Genomic DNA, 26,415 nt, shown 5'->3' with positions numbered 1-26,415 from the left:
AGTCATGGCCCTAATGAAAATAACTTCTAGACGTTTTAAAATAAGCTATGTTTTTAAATTTTATTAATTTAAACATAACTTTGGTTATATATTTATGAACGGTTTTCTGTTCGACTTGTTGGTGTGTGGTTGCATTAGTTTAATGGAAATTATATGATATAGGTTCTTGTGTTTAAGACGAGAATTTTATGTAAACGCTATTTCGCTGTTAATAATATTTTAAGTTCTTAAGTTTGGATGGATATTAGTTACTCGAATCACGCCAGAACGGCTGAATGGATCTGAATGGGATTTGGTTTAGAGATAGATTATAGTTTGGAGTAGTACATAGGTTACTTTTTATCCCGGAATATGGATGTAACAACTGCATCCCCATACATTAAATGAGTAATATTATATGTGTAAAGAAGGATGAAACAAAAAACATTTGTATCGAATTGATCACATTTATAGGGATTGTATTTTTATCGCCTGTAACCAAATCATGTAACACTGTTACTATTAATTTACCAATAAATAATATTCACAATGATTTATTCAATTTATAACAGCAAGGTCTGCAAGTAGTAGACATAGATGTATTAACAAAACTAGAGCCTCGAGGGACATGGACAAACGCCCCTTGTTAGAATGTAACGGCTTGTTATTTAGTGAGTTAGTATAGAAATGAGTATCTGTAGCCGCTGCGATTTTATCTAAGTTCCAAATAGATTCGTGTATAATGTTAGATGTAAATTATTTATATTAAATATGTTTCGTTATAAGTAACTGTAAGCTACTCGTCCCGGCTTCGCACGGGTAGAATAAGAGTTTATATATATATATATATATATATATATATATATATATATATATATATATATATAATTATAAATATTAAAAGATTATTTTTTGGTCTGATCCTTCCATTATATACCCAAAATATCTCACCAAAGTTTCATCACAATTAAATAAACAATTTAGGAGCGTTTAGAGGACAAACATGAGCCAGTGTAACAGGCAAAAGGCACAACATCTCAGTTACCAAGTTTGGTTGCGCATTGGCGATGTAAAGAATTGTTACAATTTCTTACGGCGCCAATGTGGTAAGTGGTGACCACTTGTTCAGGTGGCCCATTTGCAAGTCCGCATACCTCTGCTATAAATAAAAAAAAAGGATAGGAAGACTGGTTCTGCCCTGTGGTTCTCACTCGACTTAATTTCTCTTAAGCCAATTTAATATATCCATAATCAAGTGCATCAAAATACCTTAAAACCAGCCATTGCCGTACTGGTTTAAATTTGTCATTACTCCTATGCTCCTTATGGTAATAATGTCAAACTTCCTTTATAAACAGGGCGTAAATTCCTAAAATAAAACTCGATTCATTATAAAATTCGATTTTATATTTCATGTTAGTACGTTCAAACATAACCAGCTTTGTTATAAATAGATATAAATAAAATACGCATGTCATAATTGCTTGTAACTGTGATATCAATTAAATACGGAATTTTTACGCTTGGTCGGTTAATACTATATTTTATAAATTATATATATTTATGAAGTAATATCATAGCAACATAAAAATTTGTAACCCTCAAAACTATAAATGTGTATTATAATTAAACATCAAAATCTCAAAAAATCTTTGTTTAGAACGCATAACATGCATTATTAAATCGTAAATAATATTACCGAATCGAAAATATAACCAAAAATCGTTTAAGCATTACCTTATTCCATACAATAGACCATTATGGGACCCTAAACAAAGGAAAGGCTGGCACGCGAATTCCTAGAAGCAGAGATTCCCAACTCGATCTAAGAATAGTTTTTTATTCAATTCTCACGAGGGTTTTTCCTTTTTTTTCACCGCATTCCTGAGATAGTTGTAGATGGCAGGTAGAGCTGGTAACACGATGGAATCATACCGATACTTCGCCATATCATATAAAGCTATTTATATGTAATTATATGCTATTTAAGATTCTACGGAATTTTCTGCCTCTTATTTTTTAACTGATGAGATAAGAAATACGCTTAGTGGCTATTTTTTAAATGGTCGATATTTCTCTGGAATTTTAAACGTTTGATTTAATCGAATAATTTTATATATTCGCAATCTCAAGGTAATTTTAATATTGACCAACTGGTTAATTAACATATTCCAATAATAGCAAAATATTCATTCACATAGCTTCGCTTTTTTTTTCGAATACACCAAAATAGACAAAGGAATTTGATTAAATATTTACCATGGAGTTTGAGTATTGCTTGGTTTTCAGTACAGTTGATTTATTGTATAATTTGTAAACGATAACATTAATAAATGACTTTACGAATATATTTTCTAATTGCGAGAAACGAATGGTGTCATTTCATATAGTTTAAAATGCAATTATCTTGTAATGGCCGTTCAGAATTTGATAAATATTATAAATGATAGGTTGATTGCTATAAAATATTTATGGAATTCGATAACTGTACGAGGTTTGAAGTTAATTTGTTATATGACTCCGTCTCTACGAAAACCAGTAGTAAAGTTCATTACACGCTCGACGTACATAAAATACTTTTAATAAGATTGTAAAAAGTTTTACAACCGCAACTAATCCTCACTAGACGTACATTATATTTATGTGTTCAGACACAAGACATAGTTTTCAATATAAACTTAACACCGTGCCTTAATTGTGAAACTCTCCAAGTTATTAAAATTCACGTATATATTATACCCGATACTATTTTTTACATTGTATACGATTACGAATTCAATTACCATAGCTGTCATGCAAACTATAAAGTACAAGCGTGGTAATAATATATGCCGCGTCTCTCTGTAGTATATTCTGTGGCGCATTCTTTCTCCGTAACACCGGGAGCGCTCGTTGGCTCAATAATAATATGAACGAAAAAAAAAAAAAAACGAAAACGTCAGAGCGAACGTTTCGTGCGCCCGCGCCTCACCCGCCCCGGCCTTCTGTCATATTTTTTTTACTTTTTTCTTTTTTTATCTTTTTTTCCATTGCTCGATGCTTCGGGGGATAATCACGTGTAACGCTAGACTGCATTCGGGAGTATATTAATATGAAAATCATTTGTATTGCCTTTTGTTGAATTGATGGATAGAATGTGTAGCAAATTGAATTCGGAATATGTTCGATAAATTCGTTTGAAGTTGATAACGCCAGATGGTTGTATTGTTGGCGCGTCTAACTTACGCCGTCAGTGATCGACGTTTACGGGTTCGATTCCCATGCATGGTTCCACAGACAATGTACTATTATAGTCATGGTCTTCTAAGAACATGCAATATGAACATATGCGTTTGTTTGTAGATTGTTTCTTAGATAGAAATTAATCTCCAAATGCATGTTACATTATTTTTATTATAAACAGAAACTAAATCTATACTCGTCATTTACGCCGTCTCTATTTGATGACTCGTTGGCAGTACTCATGTATACTATCATTTCTATCTGTTTATAGTTTTCTTGTAAGATTATAATGAAGGTATACCGTTACTTCTAGATTACTTTGGAAGAGAAATTCATTTACAATTATATATTTTTTAATGGTCAATCTTTTTATTTATTTATTGTACCTATACTTGGACGGCGTACATTAGGGTTTGCCTTCTTATTAGAGTTTATTATTTAGAAATATATTTTTAATAATAATTTCAGGCAGGCTTAAAATATATTTTCTAGACTTTCTTCTTGTATTATTTTTCATACAATAGCAGTTTAATTATAAAAATGTTTTTGTCTATCAGTAATTATTTAGTAGTTTTGATTAATTTAGTATATTTAGGCAGACAGGCTAACAGTGTAACAGAGGCCTAAGGGCCGGCAGGCGTGAGGCCAGCGAGGAATTTTAATCGCATCCAAGCTGGCCGATGCCGAGGGCAATAAAAAAACCACTGGCAACCTGCATTTTGGATATGAAACAACTGCTAGGTCGTTTTTAATATATAGAATAACATTTTTAAATTAATTTACGTCGAATTTGTAAGACAAAAGTTTGTATTTAATAATATTTTTTTTAATAAATACTTTCTGGGTGTACAATTTAGATTCATTACATGAACTTATCCAATTCTTAGTAGTTTTCATGTTCAATATTCAACTGCAAGCGAATGTCACATTCACATGTAATAGTGTTATGTTTATATATTAATCAACATAACATTCCTAGCATACTATTGTGTAATGTACACTAACAATAGTGTGGAATATTTATGACAACAAATGAGATTATATAATATAAATTTATAATGAAATATTTATAGATATATCATTGTAAATTCTTGCAAGGTCTTGTTATTTATTATATGTGTACGTATAAAATAACTTTATTGTGTACTTAGCTGAGATGGTACAGTGGTTGATACGCGTGAATCGTTATCGAATATTGCGAGTTCAAGTTTGGCAAGCGCTACTATAGAATTTTACGTTATTGATATTTGTTTATGAATTGAATGATACATTTGTATGGTAGTGGAAAACGTCAATCCTTCTCAAAAGGAAAGCAAGCCTCAACTCAGTGAGCATTGACGAAGCCAGGATTTTTATTGTAGGAGACGGTGTGTTTCGGAAGATCTACGCTTTTACAAATTTGGAGTTGGATATAATTATGGCTTACTAGATATTCTTTTAGAAATGACACCGGGTTTACTTGAAAGGGCTGTGCACATAACCTTACCTGGCTCTCTTTGGAAACTTACAATGATATATATCTTATTCCTCTCCAATAACATATTATTTACAGGTATTAAAGCTTTTCAATTATGTTATAGTATTAATAAGATATGATCGGCATAAAAGTATGAAATTATAATTTATTATCGCATTCGGTATATTATTCCTATAAATTGTCTTTATATAAATAATACAACTATTAGCTACTGGAGAAAATCTCTACCCGTTTCTAGTAGATAGGCAAAGGAGAAAAAAAAAAACTAAAATTAGTTTCGTGGGGCTACGAGTACGAAAGAGAAAGAAGTATTGGAATAGGATCTGATGTTAGAAAGAGATGGGAAAAACTTTGAGTTGAAATGTAACCGGTCCAGGGGAGGCAGATGTGTCTTAAAACCCCCAAGGCATTACAGATTCCAACAATAAGAAAATTTTGTAAAAAAAACAAACGCGGTCCCTCAATACGAATGTATTTAGCTAAATTCAAAGTTTCTGTCAAACATAACGCCTTTAAGCATCATTAAAGGTAAGACTTATGTATTTTTATATATGTATGTTTATAGAAAAATGATAAATTCTTATAAAAAAGTTATACGTAAATATTACACGGGCCGTTTAAATTCCAAGCAAGTCATGAACGTAGGCTGTCGATCGCAGTTGGATGGCATTATTTTCACTTTAGGTAAATTTCTGTTCGAGTTGGCTAACAAAAAATATATAGCTATTAGTCGAACATAGCGTGGCACCGGGCCAAATTACCTGTCTGTTTGTACAAACTCGTTAAAGTTGAATGTTATGAATTAAATTACTTTTAGAAGTCGACTTACAATTTTGTTCTCGTCCGCGACCAATGTTCTCGAACCACGCTTTAAAATTACAAATAACGCTATAAAATAACAAGTATATGTAGTATAGTTGTATAATTCGACAATTTAAGGAGTCGTTTAAAGTAAGATAATCATTGGCATAGTCTAGCAGGCGACATGCGCTACATAGCTTCGTAAAAATGTACTTGTAAGTGCATATAGCTAAGGAATTATGTGGTTTGTTAGGTAGAAAAAAATTCCAAGTATTTCGCTGTCAGAATGCCTTCTGGTTATAGTCTTACTTAGATGATTAAATGAAATGGAAGGCATTAAAATATATTCTTTGTCGCAACATTTAAATGGTTCTATAAAATGTATTTTTTTTTTTATTTATTCGTCAAAATACCGTTTGAATGCTCGTTATAACAAGTAGGCTGCAGAAATGGTCCGGGACGGGATTGCAAATGCGTGTAAAGGAATTCCGGAACAAAAATGCCCGCGTCTACCTGCAGACGCACCCGCCAGATGTGCTCGCATCTCGCGCATACCAACAATAAGCCATGTAAATTGTTTACGTGGAAAATCTGAGAAAATCGCCCGCTAACTGCGCGTAACCGCCTCATTGCGACGCGCCGCCATATGTGAAATTGTCAGCTTTTTTGCATTCCGAGCCGCTGTCCTGTCGCCGACGTTCAGAAGCGATTACGACAATTGTTTACTGACCGGTAATTAGTCGCATTGCAAAAACTGAGGGGTATTCGGTTGATTTAATATCGGGATTTAAAATTAAATTGTTCAGGAATTCGTGAGGTGGTGAATGATTCGCGTGCGGAGGACACGGGACGAGGTCACAGGGGTCCGTTACGGCGTCGGCCGGGCCGGGCCTCGGCGGGCTCGCGTTTCGTCGAACTTATTACGACAGATGGCCGCGGCCCGGGAGGCGGGAGCGGGCGCGGACGCCGGCTCTTCGGAGAGATCGACCTCCGAAATGCGCCCGAGATTGCATTCTTTCGGCGGCGCGGGCGCATTCCACTGCGCGCCATCCGAGCACCGCGCGCCCGCGCCAGTCGACGCGCGCCCTTTTGGGGGTTAAGATGTGTCCGTTGCGGCGGGCGCTCACTATGTGGTCCCAACCGCCGCCTCCCGAGCCGGAGCTCGAGCCAACCTTCCGCGCCCGTGCCGCTTCCGTTGATACTCACACCTGGTGTAGAGGATGTTTCGGCGCGCGACATATAGCGAGAATGGTGCGCAATGAACCGCCAGAGTATGGAGTCTGCGTGGACCCTACCTCAGCTCGCCCTGCCGGTCTATGCGTCCGTGATGAACCCCAGTATCAAAACTTGGATGAGCTGCGAAAGCGTCCCGAGTACGCTAACTTAGACGAGATCAGTCGCGAGTACGGATACCGACTCTGTCCGGAAGGTCAGAACCTCGAGGACGAGGCGATCTATGAAAACATTTTGTCAGTGCGTCAAATTCGTTCCGCGGAAGTGCGTTTAGTGCCGGTGTCGGAAGTACCATACTACGAAGGTCAAGGTTACGTGGCGACTCAAGTTCTCAGCAGAAATGGAACCTTCCCGCAGTGTCCACCGCACACATGGAGCCGGCTTCAACACGCCGGCAGGATGACGGGATCGTTGAGGCTGTTCACTGTAAATATAATTGCACCAAATATTTAAATATATGACATAAAATTTTATTCTCAATACGATTTCAGTCCGTTATACAAAATCTTTATATACTCCTATAGACGGGGCCTGTATAACATTTTGATTTCTTTAGGCAAAACCGGATATGTGTACGAGTGATGAGGTTACTTTTTATACGCATTCCGAGCAAAAAGTTGTTGCTCAGTATGTATAATACCGTATTTATGTCGGTCGCAAAAAATACCTGGTGGAATTCTGCTCTAATGATTCGTTAATTTTAGTGGTGACTCGATGAATTTCGTACGTACCTGTGAAGTATCGTGACCAGGGATTTGAATGTATATTACCGAGGAATGTAGTATTTTCTTTAACTAAATATTACACACTTGAACGAAATGAACTGATTCGAAACAAAAAATAACACGTCTTTAGGAAAAATCAACACTTTCTACATACCAATATTTCGTATTGACATACGATATATAGTTTTACGAATATTTTACGAATATAATAGTATAATTTATATTTATTTTACGCTCGAGTTTGTGATGGTTATTGTGTTTACTTATACGCCGTTAAAGATCGTATTACAGCGAATTAAAATATAATATATTTGCAAAAAACATATTAAAATTCCAACCAATTGTATATTTTAACATCTGCGTCGGAAGTTATAAATAAATATTTATTAGGCAAATTTTTAACAGTTTAATGAGAAAACGTGAAATAAGTATAATAATTTTATGTATTTTGTAATTTCTAAGATTTTTTTACAAGTCTTTGAGATATATAATCGTACAGAAAAACACGTTTCTCAATAACGTTTATTTTCTTGTAATCGAATATATATTTACATATCTATCTTAATTATATAACGAATCATTCTAATTATAAATGAACACACTCTTATGTGACTTAAATATTAATTTATCCAGTGTATTTAGAGATATGTTTGCCGCAAGCGATTTTTGGCGCGGATTTTGTAAATGGTTGTGACATGTGTATGAAATTTTGCTGTAGATTCTTAAGTATTTAATTTCTAGATCTGATAAGTTGCCTTGTGTTTATTGGTAGTGTATAATATAGTAGTATCTAGTTGAGTTGGGCAGAGACTTACTCTCCCTTTCGGTACTGCTGTGGAACTAAGAAACTTGGTAAACTTGGTAAACAGCACATAATTAAAAAAAATATCTTTATTAATCTAAAAATACTGCTTCTACAAACACTGCTGGCAGGAAATGCTTTAATGCGCAACCAACCTTGGGTGCTAAGGTGTTATATCCACAAGGTATATAATATCTTAGCTCCGTGGTTACACTGGCTCACTCACCCTTCAATCCGGAACATAACAATACTAAGTAACGCTGTTTGACAGTAACATAGCTGATGAGTGTATATATAATCTACCCAGGCGGGCAAGATCAAAGCCCTACCACAAAGTAAATACATGTCTGTGGAATGTATGGCTACCATCGGTTCGGAATGTAGATTAGGCAACTTTTTTAGGTGGCAGTAAAAGTCAAACCAATCCTATTTCAAGCAGTTACAAAAACGGACTGCGCCGACTCGAATTAAAATTGATTACAGGATAATTATGATGAAAATACGATAGATACGAGCTAAGCGATATTCATGAATATATTCAAATTGGATGCGTTCACGATAATGGTTATGGTGTATTTTCTCGAGTACTCTATATATATTTTATTTTCATTTTTTTATTGTCAACAGGCAAAGCGGGAGATGTACGATGTCAAAAAGCAGAGGCTGTGTCTAGCTCAAGATGAGTACAAGCACCTAAACAATGCCCTGTCCACCCTCGCCGCGTCTCGAACAAGCCGTGAGTATCTTCAATCCATTATGTCTTCAAATAGTTGTAGGCACTAGTAGTTTATCACAGTGTATCGCGAATGTAAAATGAAAAAAAATTGTCCATGGAGCAAGTAATGTATAACAAAAAACAAACACCCCAATTATTTATCTGTGATCTTTTGGTTCTACTTTCATTACCTAGTAGAGCAGCATTCGTTCCGACTACGATACTTACGAAAAACAGGTCTGAACGAACTTTTGCCTATTTCTTTGCTAGAAAGTAAGAATCTCTAGAATTCTTAGACTACTGTTTTTTCATTAAGCCAATTATTCTGAATATTATTTAAATAAACAACATATACATCTTAATTGATTGGCATAATAAACGCCGACGGCACATTCACATTTAATAAAAAAAATAGGACAATATTACGCAAATATAGTGTCATTAATATCACAAGCATTAACAACCACTTAATCATTTCAGCATTACATTTAAAACATAATCCTTTAAGAAACATTAAAATAATTTATTTTTATAGCTAGATATATTTTCACGACATGAAATAAAACTCTTAATGAAGCTAGCTCAAGATTTACCTTACCCGCGCACACAGAAATTCCAAATAAAAGGCATTGTTTAGGTAAAGTTACGAATCAAGCTTTTTGGTCCCCCACACAATTCTCAATGGCTCGGTGCTGCATTCAATTCCTTATACAATTCTATACAATACAGCGCGCACAATGGGATATGCGATTATCCATGTTCAAAAGGTCAGTTACACGGAGGCTCGAAGTGTGTTTGAATCGAAACTTATTTTTTACTATTTTTATTAAGTAATTTCAATCGGTTTGAAAATGGAATTATTATGAAGTATTATTTAATATTTATTAAAATGTTTAAACGTTGGTAATGCTTTGATTTTTGTTTGATTGTCGACAAATATATAAGCTAGTAATATTTCAATAGGGTCTATTTTTTGTGTGTTTAAATCTCTTATAGATAATATATGAACGATATCTTGTTTATAAAACAAAATAGGTAGTTATCAATATTATATTGTATTTATATAAATAATTATTCATAAGTCTACAATTAATTAAAATCTTTTAATATTATAATTAATATTTGTCATACAGTGTGTTCATCAACAACTTCCGTGACGACTACATCAACGACGTCTCGTCATGATCCCGAACTACTTCGGTCTGAGGTCACTCAGGCGCGCGGTAGAGTCGCGCAGTTGAGGAAGGAGCTAAGACAAGCCAGGGCAGAGGTGGCGTGTGCCAGAAGAGGGGTTGACACGCTTGCCGAGTGAGTTATTTTATTGGAATTATGTGCTAAGACTTTATAGAACTAGTTAAGTATAGTGTAATTTAACTGACTTAATCAAATACTGATAAATCTTTATACTGTTTTCACATAAGTAGTACCAACTAATCCCTAATCTTAAATTAAAAAAAAAACAATTCCAAATAGATATCTCTTTCAGTAATCACAAATTAAAATATTTAAAGGTTTTTAAAAATAATAATAATAATAGTAGTTACGCGAATTCTTTCACCGTCAATAAATATTTGCTAATACCTCATTCTGGTAATTCTAGAAAACCCCAAGTCACGTACGAGCTGTTTCGATATCTACTCGTTGATGCATGATTTATTAGAGTGGCCTCAGGTCAATGGGTCAATTATGATTGATGATGTCGGGGTGTCCGATTTTATTTCTGTTCACCATTGTGTACGGCTATCGAAAGACAGATACGGACTGTTTCTCTATAAAATGTATTTCTTTCAGAGTGGAGCAAAAATTGAGCTCTCAGCAAGGATGTTATAATATAACCGAAGCTCAAGCGATAATGACCGAATTGAAGAACGTTCAGAAATCTCTTACCTCAGGTGAAAAAGAGCGAGCTGATCTTATGCAATCGCTGGCTAAGTTGAAAGATGATTTAACGAGGCTACAATTAGCTGATGCTTCGCCCGATCTCTCAACTCTGAGCTTACCCCAGGAAAAATTGAGCACTGCCTCCCAAACCGATTTATGTGCGGACTTAGTCCCTATTGGCACAAGACTAGCTGAAATGGCGCGGGTTCGCCTACAATACGATGAAGCTAGAAAACGGATACAGCAAATCCAGCAACAGCTTGCTGATCTGGAGGACAAAGTCCAACCGGGTCAAGCGGAATCTGATAAAGATCGACTTCTACTTTTTCAAGAGAAAGAGCAGCTCTTACGAGAACTGAGGAGTATAACTCCGAGGACGAGATCGAAACAAGAAATGAGCGACATCCAATCAGAATGCAAGAGATTAGAACAAGATTTGAAGAATGCATTCGAGATGTCGAATAAATGTATAGCGGACAGATTAAGGCTACACGAAGAGAAACAGTTATTGTTACAGCAACTTAAAGATGCATTGACGTCCATGACGACTTTGGAAGGACAGTTGAAAACCTTGTCAGCGTCTACATTGTCCGTATCAAGTAGTTCGAGTCTAGGGTCCCTTTCAACAGCGAGTAGTAAGGGGTCCTTGAGTTCGGGTATCAGTTTTACAGACATTTACGGTGGGCCGCAGATAGCAAGTACCTTTCAAGCTGACAAACCTATTGATATGGTGGATCTACATAGACGAGTGGAAAGGTAAGCTTGTCATGTTGATTAATTTATTTTTAATAATATTCTCTAGCAAATTATTTTGCTTATTTTTTTGCTCTTATTTTTTGTTTATCTAATAAACATGTTATATTTTTTAATGCATGTTTTTTTGATAATTTGTAAATTCAATGTTACTTGAAATTTGAAACTTTGAATTATATTGTTGATTTAAAATATTAAGAAATTAAATATTAAGGTCTTAATTCTTTCTTAGATTACTTCGCGGTGCGAGCTTCCCAGACAGTGCTACGCCGGGCGCAAGTAGTTCACCATCTCAACCTTCTTTATCTCCAAGAAGCAGTTTATCATCAGCAAGCCCACCACCGCCACCACCATCTTATAATCAGGTATTTATTCATTTTTATACAATTCATACATTTTTAAACATGAATTTGTACACGCCTTTGTATTTGTTATTTTTCAATAACTTTTTATGATAGTAAAGTAAATAAACTTAAAAATGTATCTACAGGTGGAGAGGCAAAGACGACAGCAAAGAGAACTCGAAGAGAAACTCGCTGAAATGAGGATAGGCGTCGCCACGGGACTTAACGAAGTCACTGGGCTGTCTACAAGTGAGTACAGAGATAAAAAAAAATAACTTATTCTAAATTATTTCATCATTTGCCCAGTAGTATCACTCGTCTTTTTTGCTTGTACTATGATTATTAAAATTATAATTTTTTTTCAGTTCCTGTGCAACTCCAAGGTCCTGGACGACCCTGTGAGCCTCTATCCCCCATTTCGGAAACACCTCCGCCACCGCTCTCACCGAGAACTCCATCATCTAGTGGTGAGGACTTTTGTAGAGCTTTCTAAACCTTATTTAATTTTATAGAATATGAGCACCTTCGGCGCTATATTCAAAGCTGCAGACTCTTCATTAAAAACGATTTATGTCGTGAATTTAGAGATTAGATAGATATATATCATAATATTTATATGAATTTATTATTAATAATAAATATAATAATGTATATTATTACTATGATAGGTACAAACACTAGATCAGTATCGGCAGCAGTAAGCGACGAGTCGGTGGCTGGCGACTCCGGTGTATTCGAAGCCGCGCAGGCTGGAGACGCAGCTAATGCTGGTAAGTCATATTAAGCCTTAAATTATAGGGAATAAGATATTTTTTTAGCATTAGCAGCCCGTAAATGTCCCACTGCTGGGATAAAGGCCTCCTCTCCCTTTGAGGAGAAGGTTTGGAGCATATTCCACCACGCTGCTCCAGTGCGGGTTGGCGGAATACACATGTGGTAGAATTTCGTTGAAATTAGACACATGCAGGTTTCCTCACGATGTTATCCTTCACCGCCGAGCACGAGATGAATTATAAACACAAATTAAGCACATGAAATTTCAGTGGTGCCTGCCTGGGTTTGAACCCGAAATCATCGGTTAAGATGCACGCGTTCTAACCACTGGGCCATCTCGGCTCATTTTTTAATTATACATTAATTAACTAATTCTCTTTTGGTAATTACTTACTTAAATTTATTTAATTCTAATGTTAACTTTTATTGTTACAGTGAACAGTGCACAAATTGAGATCAAATTGCGCTACTGTTCCGACGAGAGTGCGCTCGAAATCGGCATCCTGAGAGCTAGGAATCTTCACGCTTTGTATATCGATATGGAAACTGAAGTGTAAGTTGTATTCTCATATCGACCATTGATATATTATTTGTTAACTCATATTGCGAACTTATTCGAAGTCATTCTCATTACTCGAAAAAGTTAAAATGGATTCCCTGATCGAAAGCTTTAGAAAGGACATATTTTTAGTTTATAAATGTATGTACGGATACAGCAAGTGCCTTCCGGAAAATCTACTCCGTTCGAAAATAAATCATGCGTAGGACCAACTCTGCTGTACTTGTATCAATATGTAAATATAAATAAATAATAAATAGAAGTCAAACATGTAGTCACATAATTTCAAAATCTGGAATAATTGGTACATATTTTGGTTTGCAACCCAATTGAATTTAGGGGTTCCAAAGGGTACGATGTCAGAGCCATTATTATTTCTTTTATGTAGAGTTAATAAATTAATTAAGTTCATAAAGTTGCATAACTTCTTACTTATAAAATAATATGTAATCATCAATCACTCGGTTATAATGAATTATAATATATTTTAATAAATTCTATGATGTTACGTGATGATTATGTGATACAATATTAAGTAAAACTATTAACTTTCCAGGGCAGTCCGCGGCGCACTCGTGATGGGTGGTGGCGGTGGTATCGCTTTCAGTACCACCGCTTTAGCTTGGCGGGGTGCCACTCTGCTGTGGAGGAAAAACCAGAGAGCATCTCTGGGACCTAGGGCATTGAGGGCTGCAACGCTACAGCTGAATTTAGCTGCTGGAGCTGAATGCTTGGTAAGTACATATTGACTATGATAAATGTCCTTGATATTTTTTTTTTCCAAATAATAATTTAAATTATAATGCAAAAGCGATATTAACGATTTACAGATAAATCATATATTAATCATATTACTACCTTTAATATATATTTTAAGCCATGTGACATTTAAATTCAATTCAAAAAAATATTTAAAATGATGATACTAGCCAAATTCGAGTATTCGGCTATCAGCCTTGAGTGCCATGTGATGAATACAGAGGCGAGAGCGATATATTAACTGATATATTTTTATAAATTAAGACGAATTTTTCCATCGTCGTAATGATATTAAAGACTAAATCGCTTTGCAGGGTTGCACGCAAGTCAGCTTAGCGGACTTCGACCCGGATTCCGTGTCCCAGAAATGGTACAATGTGTTGAGTTTTAGAAGCATGAGACGAGACGAGAGCTCCGACGAATCTACGGTCATTAGTTCGCAGACCTCTACTCTCACGAGGAACAGAGGTAAGAGTTCGATTTAAAAAAATGGATTTTGTATCATATTATATACATTTATAATAACCCTTTGTTAAATGTCGATCGTAACACATTATTTTTGGGAATAAAAAAAATAGCTTTCTGTCTTTCCTATTGGTATTAAATTATGACACTAAATTTTAATTATTAAAATAAACATTTTCAATCTATGCATTTAGGTATCGCAGTTCTTGTGTTTCATTGTTTTTTTTTTTTGGTTGTGCAACAGGACCAGAGAGTATGACTAGTGCGGAATGTAATGTGGACTGTGAGAACTCTGCCTCTGAAGACGAGGAGTCAAGGGAACCTTTAAATCAGGTAAGATAAATAAATAATCGAAACTTATTTAAAGTATACCTCTTAAAAGCAAGCCAATGCGTACAGGCTGATATGGGGCTATTATTCATATAAATATTAGTAATTAGTAATTTCCCGCGCAGATCGTTGAAGAAGATTCGTTCGAAGATTACATTCCTGAAGAGGACATAACGTTGGAGGACGAGTACTTACATCCCGCCACCGCCGAGAAAGAGACAAACACTGAGTGCAATTTCTGTCCGGAGGGAGCAAGACAACTGCATAGACGGTACGTACTCCTCTCTCGCTTCAGATGATATATATGTGTATTAAAGACTCGCTGCCCGCAGTACGCCGCTTGTCGATAAATACCACTATTGCAATTTTTTTGTCATTATCATTGTAATTAGTCTTATTAATATTCTATGGATTTTAGATATATGTTATTATTTGTTACTATATTGCGTTTCAATATTACTTCCCTTATTATTTTTGTGCTTTTGCATTTTTTATTTATACATCGATACGTGGAGCGTCACTATGACGCTGTCTCACTCTCACATTTCTCATCCCGTTGCCAGCGGGTCTTTAATACTATTATGGATCGTATATTCTATGGTATAGTCAAATAATAATAGTTAAATATAATTTAGGTTAGTTAATAAGGTGGTGTGTAATGGTGGTGGATTGGTGGAAGTATACAAATTTGAGCATATTTTGTACGTGTAATTCGAGAAAAAAACCGTATAAATGATATTTTTATCCTACAGGTTTTTCTTGTATTTTATAAGTTTATCTATTGATTAGATGTTTTTTATCATGTATCACAGAAAATACATTGTGTGATGCAAAGTGTATCAAAAAATATATATGTAGTGTGACAAAAAGTGATCGATTTTGATACTTGATCAGCTCTAGTACCGATTATAGGGTCCATATTATGGGGTCCCTAGAAAATGTATTTCTGCTTCCTTCAGATACTTAATGAGGCGGGAAGCCGACGGCAAGCCTCACGTGGATATGGCCTTAGAGAAATAGTTATATACCGTCCAAAAATACATATCTGTAAATATTGTAACGTAGGTATGTTTGCATTGTGTCTGATAAAGCCTTTGATCAGAGTGTGCACACTTATTATAAAAAAATGTTTAAAATGTTTAAATATCACCTAAGGTTAACAAGATGTTTAACAATTTTGTTTTTTGTCATATTAAGAGGGACATCTGTAATGAATTACTTAGCTGATATAATTGATGTTTAAAAATATGCATGGAGAGCGTATAGCATGGCATGGAATCACAATGTTAGTGTATCTATTCGTACGCAGTATCTATTACACTATCTAACGCATGACTCTACATTTCAAATTGAATTTTTGGATTGATGGATTGAATCTTAATACTAACCCTATTATTTAATCACAATTGATCAATTGGTTTATTTTCTGAATTAGCTCGTGATCGTTAACATATTTTCGTTGTATTCGCATTAAAATGTAATCGTTTTTATAATTTATTTTACAGCAAAAGTCAACAAGTTAGCTCAAACCCTGAAGAGTCGCTCGCGACTATAAAACGATCTCAAACGTTCTCGCCTCAACCTCAAAGCATCAGCAAAGGCCAGTACATTTGCAGGTGAGACCGTGTTTATATTACTTACAACCTATTCAATATATTTATATGATTTGATATTAAATTAACTTATGGATGATGGATGGGCACAACATTTAGACACCAAGCATCTGCTTATCTTAAAGAAAAAAGTGTTTATTTAAACAATTTTTTCTCTCTTTTATTATAATTGATTTGACTTAAGATAATTCTAAGAGAAGATAATTCTGTCACTAACAATCCACCAAATATGACTTTAAGCTTAGAAGTCTTAAATAAATTTTTGGCTACATTTTTTTCAAAATATTAATTTTTTCATATTGATAGTCTTTGAGACGAGACACTATTTTTGACTATGGACTGAAATGTGTGATTTAAATATATTTTTTGACGAATAAATGATGTTTGCTCCGCAGATTAAACCGATCTGAGTCTGACTCGTCCATGGCGCAGTACGCGCGAAGAGGCACGCTACAACCCCCACCTGTGGGCATTCCGTTCGATAGGAGCGTCCGAGAAAGGAGATCCTTGAGGTGTGTAGATTTTGGCAGTCAAACATGCGATCACTTCCGAATTTGTCGTCGGTGTGCCGTCTAATCTACATACATATATATTAATATACGGATCAAAAAGTTTGTAAATTTTTTTACGCGGACATGGTTTTTTTTGTATTGTAATAATGACGAGATATTCAATCAACGATGAAACGTATACGTATGTATACAACTTACGAGTCAACGTATCCTATAGCGAAATGATTTTCGTGTCCGGAGTAACGGGCGAGCGGCAGTAATAACCGAGTGTTTCCCGCGGGGCAGATGGGGCCGCGGCGGCGCGGCGCGGCGCGGGGCGGCGCGCAGCCGCTCGGCGCGCACGTCGCTCGACCTGTCGCTGGACCTGCGCGCGCAGCACTCGCGCCTCACCGACCTGCGCCACGAGATCGCGCACCTCACGCACCTCAAGAAGAGGTAAGCGCGCCGCCCTCGTCGAGTTGCTGTCGAATCAGGAGCGTGATTGGTGGGAAAGAGCGCCGTCATTCTTCAGGAGCCGAGGCCCAGTGTTTAGAACGCTTGAATCTTAACCGATATTTGCGTGTTAAGACCCAGGCGAGCACCACTGAATTTCCATGTGCTTAATTTGTGTCAATAATTCATCTCGATGAAGGAAAATATCATGAGGAAACCTGCATAAATGTCTGATTTCCATTAAATTCTGCCACATGTGTTTCCACCTACCTAGTAGAATAATCTTTAAGCCTTTTCCAGCGGTAGAACACTCACAGGCCGTTACTTTTTGAATTGTAATTTCCTAACAATTATTTTTTTACAAAAACCAAAAAATATATACATATAAGTACATATGTAAAACTCTCAAATGCTCTCAACAGATTAGAAGAAGCTTGCGCTCACGGTGACCCAGCTGTTGCCGCGTGGGTGGCTGAAGACGAAACTCTTCGGAGGCTAATCTCAGCGCCGCTGGAATCTGGAGACAGAGTGTCCAGACTGTTTCATCGTACGTGTAGAGAGATATATCGGCTACGGAAGTCCAGGCAGGGAGGAAGGAAACCGGATTTGGTGACTTTCAAGTAAGAATCGATATGCAAACTCTTTAGTCAAATGTAAAAACTAGAGCCAGACACTTACTTTTTATTTTTTCTTATTTACTAAAAATCCTTTAATAAATATTACATGCGATTAAAATAATACCAACATTTTAGCAAATTAGCTTATAAATAACATATTCGTTATATTATTACAGAGAAAAGATGGCATTCTTCACGCGCGCCAAATCAACCGTACCAGTTCTACCCGATGAGGAAGGTGATTTATCTGAAGACGACTGGGAGGAACTCGAAGAGAGACGGACCCCAGACGGAAGATCGTCCAAAACCTCCTACGAACTACGCAGGGAACCAGCCAGCAGCCAAACCGATAACCGAGACCAAGTGACCCAGGTTATCGAATGCAAAAACCCGTGTATACCTGAACCATTTAACTTGACTATCCATGAAGATAACAATGAGGAAAAGAACGAAGCCAAGACTGAGGATGTGAGGTACGACTTTGTCGTTGACAGAGTCCTAGGTGTTCAAGTTTGAGTGGACTAGTTGGACTATATAGGAAATGTAACTAAATATTATCAGCCAAAATGGCTTTAAAAAGCAGTCTCAATGGAAATTTTTAGATAATGTTTATGAAATTGTCTTCCAAAAGCTGCTACTAATTCTATTTCAAAAGATTTTTTTTTTCTAAAAAAAAGATAATTAACCTTTTTGTTAATTAAAATGATTGTAAAGTTTTTGTTTTCAATTGTGTCCAACTAGTTATGCCTGTTATTTGTTTAGATTTAAGATTAGTTAAGAGGAAAGATCAGTATGAACTGTGGCTACAGACGTGCGGTTACGTTAGGTATCTTAGTGGTCTGTTACTTAGGACATTCGATTTGTTAAGGTATACCGAATTGTGATATATTAAATATTTTATTATTTAACTAAAATGTAACTATATTTGTTATTATCAGATAATTTAATTTGAACTCCTCAACAAAAAAAATCAAATTTTAAAATTGTTTTTTTCCCACGTTTGTTAGTAATGCGAAGGAAATATTTAACATTTCAATATTTAAACTAAAATGTAAATTTAATTGCTCTAATTTGATCTTTAGACCTCACAAAATTAATTTGTTGCATACATAAGATAAGATAAAAAGAAAAACATCTGTGTTGCCGTTACAAAAAAAAAAAATATTTTATATATCACAATTAGGTTTAGTAAAAGGATCGTAATATACGGCACCATAATAAAATTTCACTTATTTACTGTGATTGCAATTGCCTTTTGAGATTTCTAGATTGAAGACTGAAATGTAATAATTATGTATCTATTATATTATATATAAACCACAATCATGTACGTACACATGAAAATGGGGTGCCATAATGAAATCAGTAGAAAATCGATCGGATATATAGATCTATTCACACACGAAGGCTTGACGCCCCCCACCCCCCTACGCTAGATTATCGGACAACGTAAAAATAATAGGTTTTTTTTTGTGACATTAGTAATGTTACGCACACTTTAACCAATTTTTCTTTATTTATTTATTAGGAAGCCATCGTTATATACTGAGAATATATTTCTTTAAAACATATACATATATATGTTATTATAAATAATAGTGTGTTTAAGAAAAGCAATACTAAAATTTAACGGAATTTATAATTAACGTTAACTAACAATGATGACAAGGAATAGTAAGACCCAATGGTGATAAAAAAATCATATTATTTGAAATTTTTAAAAGATATATATGGGTTCGGGTCATATAACTTCATAAAGTAGGTTTTGAGTTTGACCGTATATCAGTTAAACGATTTATTAAATAAATATCATTTTTTTCTCATTTTAATACCGATAATTTAGCGGGTGTGTGTGTGGGGAGGGGGGGTTTCCTTTGCGAGCGAACAGATCTGTAAGTTTTATTATATACATTTTTATATATTATTGTACAAAAAAAAAACGTGCCTTAAATTTCGGTGCCTTGTTCGTTCGGCCAACCGTGTGCCATAATGGGCAAAAAACATCGGTGTACAAAGTAGTGTATGGAGAGTCACAAAAAAAATGCCAAACTTTTTTTTTTTTAATAATAGTGGAAGTGTAAATAGATACGTAAAGACCCACCGGGCTATATCGGTTGTATATAACGAATTGTAGGTTCCACCGAATAAGATGACTTGATAGGCCAAAAAGTTCGCTTTTGTATATACGGCTTCGATTGTTGTGCTTTTCGTTGTGTCGTGGGTCACACGAGGAGATGACGACAATTATTATGTAGTATTTGTTCTATTCTCTATTAAATTTGAGATTCAAAATGTCAATTTCATTTTGACATTAGACAGCTTATACTAAAATGTATTCTTTTGGTTACTGTAGAGATTTTATTTAAAAGGGTGTGGCCGATTTTTACCTGCCATAATTCATTCCTAGTGAATTGTTTATTTAAACCGTCATTGGGACCAACCCTTTCCAACCTCCTAGTTAAGATATTATTCGCCAACTTTTCGTCCAAATGTTGGTTGTTGGAATTGCGTTGTGTATTATTCGAGTTTTTATATTATAATTCCATGAAATCGTGTGAACATTTGATCTGAAATTGTACTGATGGCAGACATCTCAATATTTCGACCTCGTACGAAAGATGTGAGTTAGATTAATTATTGTAAATCTTGTAAATTGAAAGCGTGTAAATAATTCGAGATTAAATATGCATTCTGATTTTAAAATTATTAATTAGATGTATTTTAAGTATTTTATAACGAAGCAACGGCTCCGTAGATAGTTGTAATAATTAATGTTGCATTATTGTAAAAAAAAATGTATATTTTATATAAACATTTATGTGAAGTTTATACATAGTTTTTTTTTTTTTTTTGTAATTGTTACGAAGGTGAACATTGTTTTGCCAAATTAATTTAATGTTTTAATTCTTCCATTAAAGAAAGGGATTATATTTTGTAAAGACGCCAACACCGATGATAGGAGGTTGATATTAATAAAAAGTGAAAATAAAAATAATAAATCAATAATTGCATCGTTTGATTTTATATCCTCACGTTATATACTAGTATTCGCCCTCGTGTTAGGGAGTTCGTTGGTTTTCGGTATAAAATGTACCCTATCTCCTTCCTTGGGATTCATCATTCAGCTTGATCATTAACTAAATTTCAACAAATTCGGTTCAGTGAAAACAGACACACATTTCCGTTTTAGATTTTTTTTTCTGTTACTAAATATTATAAATAAATTTAGTGCTAGACGGAAGGGCAAGCTGATGGTAAGTGGTCACAATCACCCAAAAGCAAAAACATTAGCTTTGAAAGAAGAATTAAACCCTCCTTACATCGACAATGCGATAGGTTTCAAACGCATATGCCGAAATGTTGGACACTTTCCTTGCAACTTTAACTTTTATGAGGCCCGAAGTATTTTTAATTAAAAGTATTTTCTGTGGCCCACCGGGACTCCGTTGGATCAGGGGACATGCGACTGCATTGGCATAACTACGCCAGTGCCTTCAAACCGGAACACGTCTATACTAAGTATTATATTATTTGTTTGGCGGTAGAATATCTGATGGGTGGATGGTACCTACCCATGGCTTGCACAAAGCCCTACCACCAAGTGAAACTTGTCATACCTGTTTCATTCAATAGCTACCGTGAAATATAGATTAGAAAGCCAGCAATGCTAATCTAACAATTAAAAATTTAAAGGTAATCGCGAGGCCTCGGTTTTCGTTACACTGTTTATTCCATCGTGTCACGCTTCATTCTAGTTATTAAAAAAACAAGAAGATTACGCAACAATAATCGATACACAATGAATCGCTTATGTAACATGATCGTTGCGTGTCTAACGCGTAAAAAAAAAACTTTAAAACTATTTAAAGTGCAATTTAAATGACAAAGTTTTCAAATATTACGAGAATGCATTGCAGACATTAAAATTCCATTTGTACAGCAAAAACTTTCAATATTTAATTTATGTGTAGCAGTAAAAAGCATAAATCAAATGTGATTTCGTTGTTTTTAAGGATTCCGTATAAATATAAACTTAATTTAGTAAAAATAGAGAATCTAAACATAAACGATCTATTCCTTCTTCTCTCAAAGTGGTTAATATGTGTGTGGTATGTTTCCTGAAGACGTTTTTCGCAGGCCAGTCATAGTAAAACCTAACTTGGATTTTAAACTACGATTTAAGCCTTAGCCATGACCATTTCGACTAAATTATAAATCATATAAAAATAAATTTAAGACAAGAACAAGACAATATTTCTTTCTTTTATTACAAACAATATATATGTATATAATACAACTTTGTCTTTTAACGTTAGGTACTGACTGATAATTAGATATTAATGTTTATTAAATTAATAATAATAATAAATTATTTAAATGAGATTTGAAAATATTTAATTATCAGTTTAAATGTAATAGTTTAATACAAAATAGAAAACATCATATTACATCATATACTACTTTTTATAAATAAAACTTCTTCGATAGAATTTCAAATGTGTTCCTTAAATATTACAGCACGGTGCCCTAACTACAATATAGCACATAAGCGTTTTTGCTAAGGCATACCTACAGTCAAATTTCTTACATAAGGCGTTATACAATGCTAATGGCGCGGGGCCGACTCCACTCACGCGAAGGGGCAATCTTATAATCTACAACCGTGTAGATTACACCTCCTACTGACTAAACTCGAAGAATTTACTGTTATATGGTGCATCCACTAAAGCTATTTTGAAATGCATATATCCGTATTGTTTATAGAGTAAGCACTATAGTATGCCAATTGCCAATTGGCTGGAATATTTAAATTGTTAATATTTTTTATTAGATTAAACACATTATTTAAATATTAAACATGGCAACTAAAAGCGTTAGGAATGATTGTGACGTCATATTGTCACTGAAGGAAGTGCTTGAGACGCATATATCGTTCACGAGATGCTTTAACATTGTGACGTCATATGCGCTCGGAAATTATCTATGCTACTTTTACATGATCCTGGTTGTTGTCCGCGGTTTCGTTCGCGTTTTAGGGTTTGGTCGTTAGGTGTTAGGGATAAAAAGTTCTATAATTTATTTGTTATTGCTTGGGATTTAAATTTGCCGCTCACCAAATATCATCAATTTTCGTTTAGAGGTTTTGCCGTGAAAGAGCGACAGACAGACAGACGAACAAAGTTACTTTCGCATTATAGTATTAGTATAGATTACATCAACACGTTTTTTTAAGTTATGTGGGTAAGTTAGGTGGTACATTTAGTTATAAATTAAATAAAGTATACAAAATATGACATGTGAACAAAAAAACTCTGTCTGTGATACATTCTGTTTTAGTTCATATTACTGTAAAAATATTTCTAAGCAAAAACTCGTAAAAGAAAATTATGGGTGAACTTTACGAAACAAATTATCTTTAATGAACCTTTAACATTTAAAATATTATTTATTAAAAAAAATAAATGTTTAATAATATATTTTTCATAAAGTACATAAGTATTAGTATTTTAAGTAAAACTTGAGGGTTGCTCCTACATTTAGTGACTCAGTTGTAACCATAAAGTTAAGGTAGTTAAGCGCTCACGCACAGGATATGTTTTAATATAACCTACATTTGAAACTCTTGGTTCTAACCTTTTTTAATATACATTTTTTATTTCACCATTTCTAAGAAAAGGGGAAAATTTTTTGACCCTATCGTTAATCTTTCCCGTTAAAATTAGGGTGAATTTAATTACAAGGGCAGTGAAATAAATTAAATCGTTAATTTCGAATTTGCCTAATTAACATAGATCTATAGATATATCTCATAAGATAACTTAAAGCTTATCAATCACGAATAGACTTAATACCAAGTGATGTAATTATACGTACAGTTATATGTATTTATACGCACCTTCTGGGTCCAAATCATCCAAGGACCTCTCGAACACATAACCAAAAGTGCCATTGTTCCAGCCGTTTAGGAGTTTAGAGAGATAAACACATACATAAGAATTATTTATATAAATATATAAATCGTATTATAATGTATTAAACGAGGCGTGAATAGGCATCTTGCATGGCGAGGACGGCTAGTGCAGTTCATTCTCCCAGGCTATACTGGCCGACTTCGTGTTTGGACTCTACTACCGCTTACCTACGATGGAGTGGAGTCATATGTCTACCGGGATTGTATAAAAAAAAAAAAATCTTTGATGTTGTAATTTAGAATGCGCACTAAATACCAAATATCTTTGTTCATAAGAAGTAATCGAAAGTTTATTAGTACTTGCGTGAATATTACTGGATTAGTAAACGTTAACGTATGTAGCAGATGGCACGCGACTTGTATGAGACAATTTGTTTAAAATATTCATAAGGTATTGAAACAAATGTCATGTTAATAACTTAATAATAAAATATTATAAATGCTAAAGTTTGTTTTTAAATGTTTTTTGTTCAATAATACTCGAAAAAATGGATGGAACGAAAAAAAAGTTATACAGTAAAATATATATCTATTTTACGTTATACAAAGTAATGTGAGTATCAGCTCATTTAAATTACCAGCAGTATCAAATTACAAGTATCAATTATTATTCAGTGGGAGGTCTATGTGCAAGCCCGTCTGGAAAGGTACCACCCAGCCAACACATAAATCATAATCTACCGCCCAACAGTGTTGTCCTGATCCAGTTTGAATGGATTTGTATTACTACAGATACAAGGGAAATATCATTTTCGTTCCTAAGGTTGGCGGCTCATTGGCGATGTAAAGAATGGTTACTATTTCCTGAAGTGCCAAAGTCTATTGGTGGTGGTGACCTCTTACCACCAGGGGGCCCATTTAACCGTCCATAGATATATTATAAAGGTATTTATAAGTGTGTGATTGCTTAAACAATATAGTGTCTTCGTTTTTCGAATTTCAAATCTAAAATTACAAAATGAGATAAATCAAGGTTTAACATCCACTAAACAACCTTTGTAAGTAAGGACTAACGTCCTAACACTCTTAAAATTAGGGGAATAGTTAGACGTAAAATATGTTACGAACATGCAATGTCGCCATCAATTGAATTAAACAGCACTTTATGAGAAGGCTACAAATAAATCACTTTACTATGAAAACTTTCAACACCCAACAGACCAATATCCAGGAGTGCAAATAGCCTGAACATCACGCGTTTGGTGCCTTGCTGATGATAATCAAGTCTTGGGCCATCGGTGACGCGCTCCGGAAGGTCTCTTATAATTTGTGTTTGGGGCATGGTCAGAACCCTGGTTTCGCCCAAACGCTTGTTCCGCTTAAAATAAAAATCCAATATAAAAATCGTCTCGCTTTCCTTGGCACGCAGCAAATATTTAAAATAACGAGTAATGATTATTTACAAATCAACAATAATAATTTAAGATGATGATGCGGGTTAGTTTTGATTGTGTCTAAAATTTATAATTAATTAAATAAATAATGATATATGCATGCGTTCATGCGTTCGTTTTGTGTTATAATTAGCTCGCAACAAATGTATTCTACAGTATTATTCTTTAAAAACTCACTTCGTATCTCATTCATAAATCTTTGAGAATCGATTTATGATGACACTATAACTTAAATCATCAATTATTAAAGTATCATAATCATTATTATAGACAATTTCGCCTACCATCATTTTTCAGAAAAACTTAAATGATTTTCAATTGTTTTATTTATATTTTTATGTGCATGATCTTTTATTACAGGAATAAAAAATTGCCAAAACGAAAACTTTCAAAATTAAAAATGAATTGTTCAGATAAAAGTTAATTGATGATTGAAATATTGGTGATTGTCACTTTTACTGTTTTATAAAAGTAATAAAACATATCAATAAGTTTTCGCGCTTCCCCCACGTGATGGAAAGTAGGGGGGGGGACTTCCTGGAGCCCTGGACGCCGAGTGCGCCCAGGTACACCAGGTTTACCCACTAAAAACCAGCGGTACCCTCTTCGTCTTTTGGCGGGCGCCACAGGATCGCTTGCGCATGCTACCGTGGCGCCCTGACAGTCAGCCCGCCTATGCGGGCCTCCAACAACTAGAGGGGGTTCTCGGTTTAATGAGACCCCCCCTAGTACCAGCGACGCCTATTGAGGCGAGGGGAGAAGGTGCGCGTAGCGCTTCTTCCTCTTCCGCGGTCGTCTTCGGCGAGCGGGTCTGCTCTGACACCTAAAAGCTCGTAGTTGCATTTGTGCGCAGCGCAGCGATGATACTGACACGTCTGCGGAGCATATCGTCGGTGAGCCGGCGGTAAAACGCCGGTGAGTGTCGAGATGGGCCGACAATGTTACTTTCATAATTGTACCTAAGCCATGTAGAAGTATAGGTTTTGTTCTGATTTTAGGCTCTCATTATAATTTGTTGAATTGGAGTAAACTCGCATTTTTACAAATTGATCGGGAG

General features: G+C 35.0%; 2 protein-coding genes across 3 annotated transcripts in view; both read left to right on the top strand.

Moving 5' to 3' along the window:
* LOC125072254 (protein kibra) overlaps nt 1-20,784 on the top strand; it is a 62,944-nt gene extending 42,160 nt beyond the window's left edge. The window contains exons 4-20 of one of the 2 annotated variants that reach the window (XM_047682792.1): nt 8,867-8,975; nt 10,088-10,262; nt 10,746-11,591; nt 11,821-11,953; nt 12,079-12,181; nt 12,298-12,399; nt 12,601-12,702; nt 13,142-13,259; nt 13,822-13,999; nt 14,339-14,492; nt 14,734-14,822; nt 14,945-15,090; nt 16,325-16,435; nt 16,828-16,944; nt 17,230-17,379; nt 17,799-17,996; nt 18,170-20,784. In XM_047682792.1, coding sequence (XP_047538748.1) covers nt 8,867-8,975; nt 10,088-10,262; nt 10,746-11,591; nt 11,821-11,953; nt 12,079-12,181; nt 12,298-12,399; nt 12,601-12,702; nt 13,142-13,259; nt 13,822-13,999; nt 14,339-14,492; nt 14,734-14,822; nt 14,945-15,090; nt 16,325-16,435; nt 16,828-16,944; nt 17,230-17,379; nt 17,799-17,996; nt 18,170-18,509 — 3,171 coding nt within the window. In that variant the 3' untranslated portion in view covers nt 18,510-20,784. Of the gene's footprint in view, nt 1-8,866; nt 8,976-10,087; nt 10,263-10,745; nt 11,592-11,820; nt 11,954-12,078; nt 12,182-12,297; nt 12,400-12,600; nt 12,703-13,141; nt 13,260-13,821; nt 14,000-14,338; nt 14,493-14,733; nt 14,823-14,944; nt 15,091-16,324; nt 16,436-16,827; nt 16,945-17,229; nt 17,380-17,798; nt 17,997-18,169 lie in introns of those variants that run through there. The other variant, XM_047682793.1, reaches the window with a different exon arrangement.
* On the top strand, nt 6,581-7,212 carry LOC125072256. Its single transcript, XM_047682794.1, has one exon. It carries the CDS (start codon nt 6,581-6,583, stop codon nt 7,163-7,165), a length of 585 nt encoding a protein of 194 aa, XP_047538750.1. The 3' UTR covers nt 7,166-7,212.
* Nucleotides 20,785-26,415: the final 5,631 nt, after the last annotated feature.

Source organism: Vanessa atalanta, chromosome 21 (genome assembly GCF_905147765.1).
Source record: "Vanessa atalanta chromosome 21, ilVanAtal1.2, whole genome shotgun sequence".
Taxonomy (NCBI): Eukaryota; Metazoa; Arthropoda; class Insecta; order Lepidoptera; family Nymphalidae; genus Vanessa; species Vanessa atalanta.
This window is presented reverse-complemented; position numbering and strand designations above follow the sequence as displayed.